This window comes from Sorex fumeus, unplaced genomic scaffold (assembly GCF_029834395.1).
Source record: "Sorex fumeus unplaced genomic scaffold, SorFum_2.1 ptg000038l, whole genome shotgun sequence".
Classification (NCBI taxonomy): Eukaryota; Metazoa; Chordata; class Mammalia; order Eulipotyphla; family Soricidae; genus Sorex; species Sorex fumeus.
The window spans coordinates 13,190,088-13,207,037 of NW_026606095.1; the positions used below are offsets into that span (position 1 = coordinate 13,190,088).

The following is a 16,950-nucleotide window of genomic DNA, read 5'->3' on the forward strand; positions in this document are numbered from 1 at the left end:
GTTTAAATTTCTGAAGATATGTAAGCCCTACCAACTGGTAACTTTTTGAAAAACTGAACTATAAACCACAGTACTGTGACATCTCTAACATTCTTTTCTTCTACCATTGTCTATGGTACCTTCCTGACCGTTGGAACATACACCCTGTCCCTTTGTTTATATATTCATCTGTTCTCTGTAAACTTCTCATCCTAAATGCTGATTTATAATATACCACGTAATCCATGCTTTTTCCCTTTATAGATTTGGATCGGGACAGTCAAATTAGCAAAATTATTTAACTCCCACATCGCTGGTTGATGTAGTTGAGAAGACCCCATAGTCCAATGGGAGGTGCAAAGTGAGGAACTTCTGTTCAATAATCAATACTGTGATCTCTGTCTGATCACTTGAAGCCTCCATCACTGAGCATTTTGGAGTGGGACCACATTTTATTAGTCCCGTATGTTTGTTACACCGCTTCATTCAAAATACTTCATAGAAATATTAAATTTCAGATCATTTAAATTGATTTTTTAAATTAAGCAATATGTACTGCTATTTAATTTGTGTCTTGAGCCAAATGAAGTCTATTAGAGAGATGCAGAATAAAAATTATAAATAAACAAAAAGTGAAGTCCCTTTCGCAGTATGAATACATTTAAAATTTTCTTATGGTAAAGAGAAAGGTTGTAACTTTTTATCTTTAACAGTATTTAATCTACATTTCTGTGTATTTTAAGTGAGGTTGCATTTCGAGTTAGTTTTCTAGAGTATAGTACCTAAAGTTTGTATTTGTGACTAATTTTTAAAAAAATTTTAATAACCATTATTTGGCTTTTTAAAATGATCTTATGAATAATTGGATACTTCAAATAAAGAATAAGAAATGTATGGAATAAATTAACATAATATTAATATAATTTATCAATAATAAATTTAGCACCATATTTATTACTCTATTAATAAATTTATTGATTTATCATTAATAAATTAATAAATTCAAATTTTCCCATCATTTTAAAATTTAATGCTTTCTTTAATGGAAATATCACGGTGGCTTGGGAATCCTCAGAGGCTTATGAATGGCTGCCATATTTCAGGGGTTATACTACAGCTTTGTATGTTACCTCTTTGGTCCACGCAACACCTAATAACCTTTACTCCTTCACTCAATATTAACTGCGATGTGCTAGAATCTAGGCACTGGAAGTAGAGCCATGAACAAAGCTAGTCTTGTGGATTTTTTTCTTTCTAGTCGAGAAAGGCTACAAAGCATTGTTAAAAAATAGTAGTAAAAGGTGGGTATACATATCACGGAGAAAAAAAGGGAAGAGAACATAGAAAAGAACGGAAAGGATAGGAAGAGGGGAATTGCTTTTTCAACAGGGAACGTTTGAGCAAGAGCTGACATGACTTTGGGGGTTCACTCTGGGGTGTGGATTAAGAGCTTTCTGGGTCGAGGAAGCTGCAAGTAGAAAAGCTTCCGGTCATGCCTACCGTGTCCTAGTGAAGGAAAGCGGTGTTTCAGATGGATGAGAGAGAATAACAAGAGATAAGACTAGAGGGTAATGGGCTAGATCTCATAGGACTTTATAGATCTTCATAAGCTGCTGTCAGGCTTTGACTTTTTCTCTGAGAGGGAGTCATTGAACAGTTTCTAGCTGAGGAGTATTGTACGTAGATTTCTGAACCTCTGACTTCTAACGAAAAGTCGATTGTAGGAGAGCAGGGAGTACACATGAAGCTAGGAAAGAGTTGAAATTATGGAAACTTGAAGTAGCGCTCAGCTCAGCAGTTGAAGGAGACGCTTAGTGTATTACATCAACTGTAAGCCTTGGCTCTGTTTATAAACCAGTGTCAAAGATATATGTGTGAGTTGGGTGAGAGAGAAAGAAAAAGGTCAAGCTTGACTGGTTTTTGACTTGAGTCTCTCCAAAAGAATGGGTTTCCATTTGCTGAAATGAAGGTGTTTGGGAGAGAGACAGAGTAAAACGGAGAAAGCTGGTTGGGGGTCTGGAGCTTACTTTGGACTATTTCAGAATTGGATCTTACTAGTTGTATAAATCCAGAGTTCAAGGAAGAGTCCTGGGTCATCTATAAATTGGGATTCACTAGAATATGGATGGTATTTAAAATTGTGCGTTGGCTTAAGATCCCCAAAGGAGTATGTATAGATACAAGAACCAAAGACTGAACACTGGGACACTAGACAGTTCTAGACTTGCACCAGCTAGTGTAGTAGTCACTGGTACACATAGCTATTGTGCCCTTGAAATGTGATGTGTATCTATTGAGAATTGATAATTGATCACAGTAAGGTAAGGCTGACACATCATATTTCAGAGACTACCCAAAAAAAAGTAAACCTCAGTACTGTTAATATGTTAACATTTTGGACATTATTGAAATAAATATGTTTATACTTGCTTTGATGTAGCTATTTGAAAATTTAAAATTATGTACATGGCTCACGTTTATGACTTTCATTCTATTTCTGTTGGACAGAAGAATCAGCAAAGGAAACTTAGGAAGGTACTATCATTTACAACTGAGAGGGTAGGAAGTTTTTAAGGAGAGGAACTTTTCCCTACCTTTGTTTTCTTGGTATCTGACTCTAGTGATTGGCACCTAATAGATAACTTAGTTTGCAAACTGAAAACTGGAAATCATTTCGTTTTGTGAAAAAAGAAATCAGTTAATAGAGAAGTGGGAGTATCATTTTCATTCATGTTTTCATATTCCTCATCATTACAGATAATTGAAGGTTCTTTAACAAAAAGAGATTCTTGGGACTGGAATGTGTCTCAGCACTTGAACACTTGCCTTGAGATTCTGATCCAGTTCCTGACACCTAACGGAAAAGAATTTTTCAAAAGGGTCAGCATGATAGTCCAGTGGGTTAGGCACCTTGTTTTCCATGTGACTGACCTGGATTTGATCCCTGGCATTCTATATGGTCCCTAAACCCTGCTAGGAGTGATCCGTGAATGCAGAGCCAGGGGTAAGTCCTGAGCACTGCTGGGTGTGACCCAAAAATGAAACAGAAGAGAGAGTAATCCTGGGTCTGTGAGCTAGTTAATAAATATTGTAGAGCACATGCATAAGGGTGTATTAGACCCCCAGGTTTGGTCCCTAGCACTGTATATGATCCCCTGAGCACCACTGGGTGTAGTCCTCATGACTCTTGGGTAGTGTCAAATGCGGCCACTGAGAAAATCCTCTGGAATCTGCTCTAGTAATTTTTACTTTGATTTAATGAAATTTGGTTGACACAGCTTCAGTGGGATAGGTTCATGAGTACATTTACAGATGAAAAATGGGGACTTTGAAAATTAACTGATCTAAACCTTACAAAGATTCTTGCAGATCAAATGTTCAACACCTTCTGTCTTATATATATATTCTCCAGCAATTCTGGAAACCATTGAGTAACTTTCAATTGCATTTTATAAACTGTTGATGATGGCACAATACATGAGTACTTAAAATTATTTGTGTTGCAGGCAGGAAAAATAGGACAAGAAAAAGTTTTTAAGTTGATCTGTGATTGCAGTAAGCATTGCAAGCAGTTTAAAATTTCAGTATTAAAAAAAAAAAACTAGTTCTTTTTGCATTGAATTTGCTTTGAAAGTTGCTAAGTCTTTTGATGAAAGGGGTTGACTTTATAATAACATTCTATTTTTCATTGGCTATGAATGCTAAGTAAAATATCTTTGAGTAATTAGAAGACCTGGCAGCAAGTTCAGGTGATTCTTGTCCATTTCTCGTAGCAGAATTTATGATAGTGGTCCTGACACTTTGAACTCAGAGATCTTGAGTAGGTAATTGAATTTCTCTGAACTTCAGTTTTCTTCGTTTGTAAAATTAAGAGATGTTTAGGTTCAGCCATATAAAATTGTATAGATCAAAAATGAACTGGGTTCTGGAAATTCCTTGGTTTTGGTGTCTAGCACCATTCTTTAGTAAGAGGATTAGACTTTTGGGAAAATTGTTGATTCTAGGGCCAGCACAGGAAATATTCAGGACGAGCCCGTAAAGTTTGGATGTGTAAGAAGAGGGCTTCTAGTGGCATATTTCAAAGGCATGGAAGAGCCGATTGAAAGCAATAAGATAACATGATATTGGCTTGTGTCACCAAGTGGGAAAATGATTATCGGTAAGTCCATACTGACTGACACAAATATATGGCTAAATAAATAAACTATAGGTAAATTTCCCTTAAGGGGAAAAAAAATCCAAATAGTTGATCTAGAAAGATAACCCTTCTTAAAGAGGGATTAGCTTTCCATGCAATAAGTGTGACTTTCCTCCCAAAAGTAGAGTAGAGAAATCTGTGACGTATTACTCCTTCAGCTAGTCAATCAAAGCCAACATCAATGGTGATATTATCTTGATAATATATCTCCCTGATATGACATAGTGAAAATGATGCTTAAAATCTCTTCCTCCCAAAAACTCAGCCTAACCATGAGGAAAACAAACATACATGCCTACAAAATGCATCCTCAGTACTCATCAAAAGTTGTCTGACCATCCAAAAAAAAAAAAAAAGGTGTGTGGAGGGCACAAGAGGTCCTCAAGGAAACATTAGAAATGTTATGTTATGTCCTGGGCAATGCCAGGAATAGAAAAGGGACTTTTGGTAAAAACTAAGGAATTCTGAGTGAAGTATAACTTTAAATAATAATGACATAACTGTTGATATATCAGTTGTCGAAGATGTACCATAATAATATAAGATGTCGGTAATAAAAGGAACTGGGTACTTGGTACCTGGGAATTCTGTTGTTCTTAAAACTTTTATTTAAATTTGAAATGATTTTAAAATGAAACTTGTAAAAGGAAAATGGAATGTCAGCAATTTCATGTGGTTTAACATAATACAGGATTGTTGGGAAAATTAAGTTAGTTAACATAAGCCACTTAAAAGGTCTTAAATTTCAGCAAAATTACTGATAGTTATTTGACTAATTAAAATGTTGATTTGTAAGGTTATATAGAACCATGGCGACCATCCTGTTATTCGTCGATTGCCTCGAGCAGGCCCCAGTAACGTCTCCTTCATCCTAGCCCTGAGATTTTTAAGGAAGTGCTGTATTCAAGGCTCTTTAGGAGAATGAGACCCATCATTGTTACTGGTATTTGGCATATTGGGTACGCCACGGGGAGTTTGCCAGACTCTGCCGTGTGGGCAGGCTATATTCAGTAGCCTGCCAGTTTGTCCAGAGTAGGAATGAGATAATAAGATGTCCGAGAGCTGGGTTTTATAGTCTCTGGGTCTTGGCCGTTGATGGGATTACACGGCGCCAGGGGGCCAGTTGGTGGGTGTGACCCCCGCCTACTGGAATTCGGAGGATCTGGGTGGAGGATGCTCAGCCCAGGATGCTCAGCCCCGATCTGAGTAGGCTTGAAGATCTCAGCCCCAGGACCCACATGCCTTTGTTCCTCTGCCAGTACCTTCATGTGTGCGGAGAGTGGTCTCAGCATGGTGGTGGCATGGCCCATAAATTTTTTAAGAACACAATGTAAGATTTTGTTAAAACTTTTGGGGAAAGAGGGGCTGGAGCAATAGCACAGCGGGTAGGGCATTTGCCTTGCACGTGGCTGACCCGGGTTCAATTTCCAGCATCCCATATGGTCCACCGAGCACCGCCAGGAGTAATTCCTGAGAGTGTGAGCCAGTAGTAACCCCTGTGCATCGCCGAGTGTGACCCAAAAAGAAAAGAAAAAAAAAACTTATGGGGAAAGATAGAAGGTAAAGGGGCAATAAAATGCATTTGCATATTAGAAAAGACAGAAGTGAAAATCTAAAAATACAAGAAAATTTGTTTTGGGTAGTGATTACTTTTCCCCTTTTATCCAAATCATAGTTGTATTTTTAGTTGTCGCCTGTGCATTTTGTATCAGGTCCCCGTAGGAAACTAGAGCTTGTCTTTTTTTTGTTTTTTCTGGCTTTTTGGGTCACACCCAGTGATGCACACCCAGGGATTGTTCCTGTCTCTGCACTCAGGAATCGCTCCTGGCGGTACTTGGGGGACCATATGGGATGCCAGGGATTGAGCCCGGGTCGGCGCATGCAGGGCAAACACCCTACCCACTGTACTATCGCTCCAGCCCCTAGAGCTTGTCTTAATGTTGGAGGATCTGCCCTGGTATGTTTTGGAACAAGACAAACCATGGAAACCCTTTGACCCACTCCTCAATAGGAAACGGATATTCCACTGTTGGTTAGGGGCTTCTGCTTCTACTTCTGCTTATTATCTTTTCAGTATTATGAGAATAAATTCTTGATTGCTATGCGTGATGTATATTAATGCTTTAAAAATTTTAATGAAGATTCATTTCATGATGAAGTTATATTAATAGCCAAACATTATGTTTGGAGAGAAAGAATGATTCATTTTATTTATTTACTGAATCACTGTGAATTACAAAGTAACGAAGATTATTTCATTTTTAATTTTTAATTTTCAGGAAAGAACTTATTCTCTCTGGCACTTTAAATCCAATTAAGGACCTGCATCTGGGGAAATTGGCCTTAACTAAGTTTCCAAAGAGTCCAGAAACGTGGATTCACAGGTATGGTTAATTTAGGCCGGAGGCTTCTTAGAATTCTTAAGGCCAGGGGAGTAGAATAATGAATGTAAACCAGTGACATTTGGTTCATAGAGTAAATTAGTCAGCTCACCTATTTTAAACTTCGGTGATTCTGTGTGTTCACCAACAATTATTAAATCTCTTGAGGCCTTCATTTTCTCATTTACAAAATGAAATATATCATGAATAAGTAGGTGTAATAAATAATTACATAAAATTAATAATTAAATAAATAAAAATAATTTGAGTTAAAGTGGATGTGAAATAATGTTTGCAGGCTCTATCTACAGTAGTGACTGGCACATAGTAAATACTCAATAAACATTAGGTATTATTAATTAATAACTATTTGAACAGGCCTATAGATTATAGTTAGACATTTGGGCATAGTGAGAAACGTGGATTTTATAAAGCATTTAGCTGTGTTCCTGGTAAAGACGGCAGGTACTGATGGTGGTGGTTATTAAAAGGAACCCTATTTAAAAAAATAAATAAAGGCTGCTAAGGTGGAATGATGTGTAGTCTGGGCTGAAGTTACTGAAACCATAAATGCACAGTATATTTTTAGGTTAGAGGCCTGAGGCAGACAGTCAAAAATAAATGCAAATTTTTCAAAACACTATCTGAAGTCCTCCTCTTTCCAGTCTCTCTCACAGATTTGTTTCGACTTAATTGAGGTGATGGGGACTTACTGGTTGGGAGCAGTGAGGAAGTTCTCTGGAGAAGTCTGCTCTCAGTAGAATTATTACCACCTTACAACTTACTGAGCGTTTTTAGGATCTTAAAGTCAATTCAAAGTGTCTTAGTTGTAAGTTCGCCTTTGGCTCCGTATTGGAGATCAGCTGCTTTCCAACCACATAATTGTTTGTAATTTCCTTCCTTTGGGATGGCACTCTCCAAAGAGCTCTGTGATAGGATGGTGGCAGGGGAGATAATTATTTTTTTTTTTATTTTTGTTAGTGAAACACCACGAGGTACAGTTGTAGACTTGGAAATTTTTGTGCTTGGGTTTTAATTATACAATGATCAAGTACCCATCCCTCCACCGGTGCCCATTTTCCACCACCACGGGTCCCAGTATCCCTCCCACCCCCTATCATCCCCCCACGCCTTGTCCTGCCCTGCCTCTGTGGCAGGGCATTCCCTTTTGTTCTCTCTCTCCTTTTGGGTGTTGTGGTTTGCAAAAGAGGCAGTGGATGACAATCATGTTTGGTTTATAGCCTACTTTCAGCATGCTTCTCCTATCCTGGGAGGATCCTCCCGACACCCTTTATTTGGTGCTCCCTTCTCTCTCTGAGCTGCCTTTTCCCCTAGCATGTGTGGCTGGCCTCAAAGCCATGGAGTGAGCCTCCTAGTGCTTATCTCGGCTATTCTTGGGTGTTAGTCTCCTATTTTGTTTCTTTATGTTTGGGGGAGGTAATTATTAAAGATGCCTCCATGAATTTATTGTCTAGTCTAATAGTTAATGGATTTTATAAACAATGATGTAAACAATGATTTTATAAACAATGATATAAACCAGTAACAATGATGGTTCTCATTCTCCTAAAGAGCCGTGAATATAATCTCAGGGCTAGGATGAAAGAGACGTTACTGGGGCCTGCTCGAGGCAATCGACGATTAACAGGATGATGAAATGAAATGAAAATAGTTAATAAGGCAAGATTTTGTTGTTCAGTAAAAAACTGTTAGGTGAAAATAATAAAATGAATTTTCTTCATTTCTTGTATCTTCAGGCTTGGAATTTTGTCTTAAAAGATGCTTTACTGTAAAAAAAAAAGAAAAGTAAAAACCAAAGACATTAAGTGTTTAGAAACACTTTTTTACATTTCATTTACATAAATGCTAATGAAAATCTTAAATAGACCAGGGGGAAATTTGCAGATAAAGTCTGCAAATTTTAAATTTTAAAGTCTTCTTGGTATTTTTATCTGATTATACTGTTTGTTTCCTTCTATATTCTGTGCTGTAATGTTGAAATTTTGCTTAATGAAAGCTGTCATGATGCAGTTTCTTTTTTTGCAAACAACTATACATAGGGTAAGGCATGTAGATATTAAAAAGTGAACTAATAAACTGTGAGTCCACTAGTATTTACCAGCCAGTAATACATACTGCCTTCTCCTCTCTCCCCTGACACACACACACACACACACACACACACACACACACACACACATACACACACACACCAGCTGACTTCTTTCTCCTTCTCTTAGTTGACTTTGCAGGGACCAGTGTTGCTCCCAAGCTTGGCTGTGGGCTCACATTTTCAGATGTGCTCACCAGAGATTCTGTGCCTTGAGTCACACATGTGTTCACCAGAACTCACACACATGCTTTGTTGCCTCCCGGCCATCTTTGTCCCTAAGCTTTACAGTGTGGTGCCTTTCAGTTGTGCTGCCTGCAGAGAGCTGACTGGTGCAGCTGGACGTCCCTTGTGCTGGGGATCTCCAAGCAGGCTGCCAGGATAAGGTCTGTGCATACTGCAGAACTGGCGGTCGATTTGCAGCCTTGTGCTTACTAGGGGATTTGAGCTACAGAGCCATCTCCCAGTCCCCAGCAGGCCAGCGGCCTTTACAGGTTTTTGCCGAATGCAGTTTAAGAGTTTCATTTTTGTGGAATGATGGCCATTCTCCTTTGGACAGATTTTAAAGTTTTAGAAAGACGTAACACCCCCCCCCCACCACCACCCCTTGTCTTCTTTCTCCCCTGTCAGCCCAGTTTCTAAATGAAATGAATTTTAAAAACAGCAGAACAGAGGCCAGAGAGATAGTTTAGCAGATAAGGCACTTGCCTTACATGGGACCAACCTAAGTTAGATCTCCAGCATCCCATATGGTCCCCCAAGCACTGCCTGGAGTGATTCTGAGTACAGAGCCAGGGGTATAACCTGAACATTGCTCCGTGTGACCCCGAAACCAAGAAAACTAAATAAAAACAACAAAACAGGATCTCTGAGAGAAACACTACAGAAAAGGTGCTTGCTATGCCTGCATGCAAACCAAGGTTTGATCCCCAGCATAATATGTGGTTCCCCAAAACCCACCAGATCCTTAATTGCATAGACAGGAGGAAACCCTGAGCACTGCTGAGTGTGACCCCCATCCCAAAGAAGACCCAAAGCAATCAAACAGAAACAGGACCAGGAGAGAGTTCAAGCAGTAGAGCACCTGCCAAGTATTTGAGAGGAAATAGGTTAGATCCTCGGGACCACCTAGTGCTTCCAGGCACTGCAGGTATGGCCCTGATTGTTCCCAAGCACCAGGCATCAAACCATCAGGCTCTCATGCATCTCCAGGGGCCAGACCATCAGGCCACACCTGCAGGGGTCAGACCACCGGGCCCACACCTCTGGGGGTCAGATCATCAGGCCCCCGTCTCCGGGAGCTTCAGCCATCAGGCCCACACCTCCAGACGTTAAACATCAGGGCCACACTTCCGGGGCTGAATGCTTGTAGAACAGTTAGACAGCAAGCAGGAATATAGGTATGGCTCAGCAGTCAAGCATATGTCTCACGCGTGAGGCCCTGGGGTTGATCCTTGCACCGCAAAGCAAACAGAAAACCAGCACGAAAATATCGCCACCCCCAGCTGGTCTAGAAAGAAACGCCCCACGCTGGACTTATTGACAGGTGCTGTATTACAGTGTCTGTGAGTGGAAATTAAATTCAAAGCAAAGGAAACTGGTTTTTTTTTTTTCCTGGTTCATGTTCTTCCTTCATTCTTTCTCCATATGCTGCCCTGACAGGCGATGGGTGCTACAACAGCTGATTCAGGAAACCTCCTCGCCTGCCTTTATAAGCAAAGGAAACTTGGGGACCGTTCCTGCAGAAAGGACACAGCGACTCATACAAGAAGAGATGGAGGTCTGTGGGGAAGCAGCGGGGAGATACCCAAGCAATTACAATGCCTGGTCCCACCGCATCTGGGTTTTGCAACACCTGGCCAAATTGGACGTCAAGGTAGGGCTCTTCCTCCTTCTCCCTTAGGACATTTCTTTGCCCCTTCGATTCTGTAGTTCCTGTTGAGAGGAGCTTTTCTGCAAAAGCAGAAGAATGGGCAGGCCAGCAGCCAGGAGAGGGTCATGATGCCTGAAACCTTCAGGGGAGGAGACTGCTAATTAAAAATGTATTTCTGGGCTGGAGCAATAGCATAGCGGGTAGGGCGTTTGCCTTGCACGTGGCCGACCCGGGTTTGATTCTCAGTATCCCATATGGTCCCCTGAGCACTGCCAGGGGTGATTCCTGAGCGCAGAGCCAGGAGTAGTAACCCCTGTGCATTGCCGGGTGTGACCCAAAAAGCAAAAAAGAAAAAATGTATTTCCCCTGGGTCTGGTTTTTGACATTCCTAGATCTAGAACAGTGGTACAGCCAACTCGGGTTTGACTAGTACGGAGTACTGAGATTGGTCAGCCGTAGAGAACTGAAACTCTTCTTGCTTGGTGGTCTAGGGTTGGAGCAAAATTAGTTACGCACCTTCTCAGGGTTTTCTTTCATGGGGCGGAATCAGGAGATTTCACCCTGGTGCTTCTAAACTTCGCTGAGTCTAAGATACCCGGGGATTTCTAAGTCTTACCTGAGGCTTACAAAATGAGGGTAGGATTTTGGATACCAAGATTTTCTTCTGACTCAGAGATACTGGATATGGAAACTGGCTGGAAAATTTTTAGTTTAGAAATGAGATGGAAGTTTCTAGTCAGTAAGTTTTAATGGCTTATACGTAGCCTCAGTTATACTTACTATTATTTATCAGAGTAAGAATCAAGGAGCTTTTTTTTTTTCTTTTTGTTGGGTCATACCTGGTGATGCTCAGGGGTAACTCCTGGCTCTGCACTCAGGAATCACTACAGGGGTTGCTTGAAGACCTTATGGGATAATGGGATCCCAAACAGGCTGGCCATATTCAAGGCAAGTGCTCTCCCCTCTGTATTGTCTCTCTAGCCTCAAGCTTCTCTTTTTCCTTCATTTTGGTATTGCAGTACCGTAAGAATTAAGTTCTCTTTTGGAATGGGAGTGTGCCGTTGGGAACATCCATTGGTGCTCAGGGCTTACTCCTGGCCCTGCTCAGGGATCACTCCTGGTAGTGCTGGGGGAGGGGAGGGCAGGAAGAGAAGGGTGGCATATGCAATGCCAGGGATCAGTCCAGGGGCAGCCACTTACTAAGCAAGTGCCGTACCAGCTGTAGACTCTCCACTTTCCGAGGGTGCTCTTTGGAACAGCATCCCAAGCTTTCGATAATGTGAAAATGCCTCAAGTGCTGCATTACTGGAAATAATGGGAAGTGATGCCTAATTGGGAAAACTTTTTTTTAAAAAAAATGTATTTTTTGGCTTTTTTGAGTCATACCCAGCGATGCTCAGGGATTCCTCCGGACTCTGCTTTCAGGAATCCCTCCCGGCAGTGCTCAGGGGACCATATGGGATGAACTATTGCTCCAGCACCCCCCAACCCCCAGAAAAACTCTTTTAAACAACCCCTTTATGCATAATTGTCCCCCCATCCCACCCTCCACACTCCTCCACCAAAAAGTGAAATTTTATAATCTCAGAGAAGGGCAGAACAGCAACGTTTATCATATACTTCACCAAAGCAAAATGAAAAGGAAGATTAAAAAAAGAAAGAAAGAAAGAAAGAAAGAAAGAAAGAAAGAAAGAAAGAAAGAAAGAAAAAGCACCAAAAATCCTATGATTTGTTTTCTGGTGTGAGGAGATATTTGGGCCACAGTTGGCAGTGCTCAGGGGCTCTTCCTGGCTCCCTTGCTTTAGGGGTTGCTCCCAGCTGGGCTCAGACCCTCGGCGGCCAGGGAGTCGACCTGAGACTCCCACTTGCTGAGCATGTGCTCCGGCCAGTTTGTGAAGAAGCAGTATGAAGTGTAGCAATTATTGGTAATAACTAGCAGTGCAATAATTAGTAGCTTCCCACCTAGAGGTCTAATTTGAATCTTGACTACCACCAATATAGTGTGTGGCCCTGAGGAAGTGTCTAAGTCTTTCTCACCTTCCGTGTCCTTACCCATAAAATGGGGATGGTAATTCCTACATTCCTGAGTGATGTCGGTTAAATGTATGACTCCACATGGAAAGTGTCTTCTCACGTCCATACTTTTTTCTAAGTACTCACTCAGTGAACTTTGTTTGTGGGCCAGGAGATTGCCTCGCAAGTAGGAAACATGTTGGAGCCAGGTTTGATTCTTGGCATCACATGTACACCCTGCGCTTCAGTACGTCCTTGGGCCTGTGGGTTGAATTGTGGTCCCGTGGCCTAAGGTTTGCTGGTGGGGTCCCCAAGTCATCTGAGTATTCTTCTGGAGTTACACAAAACCGCTGGTCATTATAAAATTGATAGATAAAATAGTGTCTATTGATTGAGTAGTTTAGTCTAACGAGCCAATCACTTATATACCAGTTCATCATAAATTAAGACATTCTATTGCTCCAAAAAGTATGTTAGATTATTTAGAGGAAAATGTTCATGATAAAGATAAAAAATGATATAGTGTTGTACATATTACGCTGAATAAGATTTTGAGTCTTTCTGAATGGTGTCTGCCACATAGTAAACACATAACACACACACATTTGTAGTAATAGTATGGATATGGTTTTTTGTATTCCCTGTAATATGCATTTATTTGGTTTAGTCATTAAAAAATGGAGGATAAAGAGTATGCAACAGTGGGGCTGGAGCGATAGCACAGCGGGTAGGGCATTTGCCTTGCACGTGGCTGACCTGGGTTCGATTCCCAGCATCTCATATGGTCCCCTGAGCACCGCCAGGAGTAATTCCTGAGTGCAGAGCCAGGAGTAACCCCTGTGTAGTGCTGGGTATGACCCAAAAAAAGCAAAAAAAAAAAAAATATATATATATATATTTGCATGCAACAGTACTTTGTGTAGAATTGCAATAGACTTTTTAAAATTTTTCCTAAAGTGTTTGTATATTTAAGTGAACATATATTTAAGTTAATTTTTAAAGGTTCTCATGTTTTGTGAGGGAAGAAAGATTCACTGTTGGGGACAGTTTATTATATTACCATCCAATTTAAATTGATGCATTGTATGGCCTGAGCTAGCATTACAGGATCATATTCATAGGCGATGTACAAATGGCAAAGAAGATGTACAAATGAAGAGATAGTTTTTAAGAGTATCACTTATCTTGGGGCCAAAGTGATTGTATAGTGGGTAGGGCACCCCATGTGGTCCCCTCAGCACCACTACTTGTGGCCCCCCAAAGAACAAAAAGGCGTGTTTGCTTATCAAGAGTGGAGGTAAAATTAAGTTATGGTGAGATTTTGATGGTCTTTAAGATGAAATATGTAGAAGGTAGAAATGCCATAGAATATTTTTAAATTACAGGAGGAATAGGCTTCTTATTTAAGTGAAATAAAATCAATATACAACTATCCCACAGGCTTGCTTTTCAAGGCAAGCCTGGAAATTCAACTTTTCAATGTTCTCCCTAAATTCTTATCTCTTGCTTATCTCAGAGTTTCTGTCTGGTTTTTTTTTTCTACTCTACAGAAGTCTGTATACTCTCTTGAACACATATTCCTTTGTCTCTCCTCTCACAGTTTCTAAGTAAGTTTCTTTCAGTACAAACTATTTTGCTTCATTAAAAAAAATGAATAAATAAAAGCATCCCATGTTTGAGTTGACAGTTTACTGCATATATGTGCATTGAAAAAAGACAGCCTGGTTGTCCATCGGAACATTGAGTATTTATCTCTGAAGAATGGCCTACTATTTGGTAATTTTTGCTATTTTATTATATATATTACACATATTCTAGTTTGGGAGCTACAACCAACTGTGCTCAGGGCTTACTCCTAGCTCTGCATTCAGGGATCACTCCTGATAGGGCTGGGAATACCATATGAGGTGCCAGGAATAGAATCCAGTTTGACCATGTGCAAGGCAAGCACCTTCCCCACTGTAATATCTCTCTGACCCGTATATTGATAGATATTTAAAACTTCCTCGGGGCTGGAGCGATAGCACAGCAGGTAGGGCGTTTGCCTTGCACGCGGCCGACACGGGTTGGATTCCCAGCATCCCATAGGGTCCCCTGAGCACCGCCAGGAGTAACTCCTGAGTGCAGAGCCAGGAATAACCCCCGTGCATCGCCAGGTGTGACCCCCAAAAAAGAAAAAAAATACTTCCTCAAATGTTAATTTTTTATCACTTTTTTTGCATGTGTATGAAGCAAATAGTTTTCACTGATTGAAACTTGCTTAGAAAGACGTGAGAGGAGAGGAAAAGGGGAAATACTTGTTCCAGAGAGAATATGGGCTTTTTCAGAGTGGAATAAACAAGCTAAGAAACAGAGACGCAAACAAGTGGGATGCCTGTTCAGGGGAGAACGCAGGCTTGAAGAGCAAGCCTGTATCACTTCTATAATCAGAAGCAAAACCAAATTTTTTTTCTTTTAATTTACAAGGTGGACAGCTTATGAAGAATGAGCATTTTCAGTTGCCTTTCATTTTAGATTTGTTAGCCTTTTGTTTAATAGCACTGCTCTTGGAGTTTTCTTATTTTCATTTGTATATGGATTCGACATTTAAAATACATAGAAGTCAGTTATTCTGTCAATATCTTGCATCAATGTTGTATCTTTAAGTCACTTAAATGTAACATCTGTATTTTTAAGGAACCAATGCCCATATTCATATACATTTTATTCTAGTAAGAAAATGCCCCGCATTTCTGTTAAAATTTCTTCTCTAGAATATTCTTAAATCTTAGAAAGAAGGCTATTATGGATAAAAGTTATTTTTAGGAATTAAATTGATTTTGCTGGAAGCTTTTCTTATGCTTTTTTTCTGTTTTTTACTCAAAATTATGATAATTTAAAAATTTCATATGTCAAAAATCCAGCAAGAAATAATCTAAAGGAACTGAGGGTGTCTCAGTGAGTGTATTACTACATAAGACCTGGGTTCAATACCTGGCATCACCAAAAAAAATAAGATAAATGAAGGAAAAAAGGAAATAAGAGATTTTTTCATATTATATCAATTTCTTTTAAAAAGTGTACACTGATAGCACAATGGGGAGGATGTTTGCCTCGCATGCGGCCAAGTTAGATTCTGTCCCTGGAATCCCTTATGGTCCACTGATCATTGCCAGGGGTGATCCAAAAAGCCAAAAAAAAAGAAAAAAAAGTGCAGGATTCTTTTCCTTTTCCATTCATATCAAGAAATCATGCCAAAGTTTTAAAAGCTATAATGATATAGCTTATATTTTGTAAATTCATTCTTCAAGTACGATAAGTCTCAAGACTGTTCCCAGGTTAATATTTAGTCTCACCCCCTTGTGCTCATTCGTAAAATCAGAAAATCTCGTTTTTCGTTTCTCAGAAACTCACCAGCTATAGCTTCCTCATTTAATGTATGTGACTGAATAAAGTGACCTTTAAAACATTCACTGATACAACCTAACCATCCTAGCTACAAGTAGTTACTTCATTCATAAAATATGTAAGTCCACCCCGATGCTAGTGAGTATAGGGTTGATGGAAACATTAATTAAAAATGAGTAAGAATGCTAACTGGTAGAGTTTAATGGGTATGAAAAGATGTAGAGGAAATTTCATAGTAGATATGATCAAACATATCAGAGCCATGAAGGTTGAAAAGAGGGAATGAATTCTTTAGGATTTTGGGACTTGAAGAGGGCATCTTCATAGAGGAGAAGGTAATGTCCAGAACCCTTGAAAATCAAATCAGGGACCTTTTAGCATTGTGTTTTTATATATCGTTCACTGTTGACAGATTTGTCTCTTTTGTTCTTATATGGAATGGAAATCTTCTGATAGAATGTGCAAACCCTCAGGATTTCTTCTACTTATCAACTCACTTGCATTTGCTTCCTGTCCAAAAGGCGGCCAAATATTTCACTTTTCTTAAATGCTACTTTTTTTTCATTCCATTTGAGATTCAGTTTGCAGGACTGATGACAGCAAAATTTAAACAACTCACTTGTGAAAATTTGATCATCTTTTTAAAATCATGTAGCATTGATATTAAGTGATTTTCGACATGGGGTAAAAGTCAAGAGCTCTTGAGAAACCCTTTATTTATGCATTATGTTTTTATATTAAGCCCTTTACAAGCAGTGTTTCTCAGGATGGGTCATAGTGCCCTTCATGAGGTACTGAAATGGCTGGTAGTAGCCTTGAGTGCAGTCAGAAGGTCCTTTCTCTTTGTTCCTTTAAGATTTTCATCACTGTGCTGAGGGTCGAGTATTTTTGTCTTTTTTTTTTTTTTTTTCCTGGAAAGGAGGAAATAGGCCAGATGAGTTTGCTAACCTCTGCCTTAGAATTAAGTCATGAACAAAACAGGCATGGTCTCTGTAACATTCTCAACAAA

General features: G+C 39.8%; 1 protein-coding gene and 1 long non-coding RNA gene across 2 annotated transcripts in view; one reads left to right on the forward strand and one right to left on the reverse strand.

Annotated features, from left to right (window-relative positions):
- PTAR1 (protein prenyltransferase alpha subunit repeat containing 1) overlaps positions 1 to 16,950 on the forward strand; it is a 50,733-nt gene that overhangs the window by 27,170 nt on the left and 6,613 nt on the right. Inside the window, exons 4-5 of the mRNA XM_056118781.1 lie at positions 6,457 to 6,561; positions 10,331 to 10,544. Of these exons, the coding sequence (XP_055974756.1) occupies positions 6,457 to 6,561; positions 10,331 to 10,544 (319 nt within the window). The remainder of the gene's footprint in view (positions 1 to 6,456; positions 6,562 to 10,330; positions 10,545 to 16,950) is intronic.
- LOC130028029 (uncharacterized) overlaps positions 1 to 16,950 on the reverse strand; it is a 48,110-nt gene that overhangs the window by 6,118 nt on the left and 25,042 nt on the right. The window lies entirely within an intron of this gene.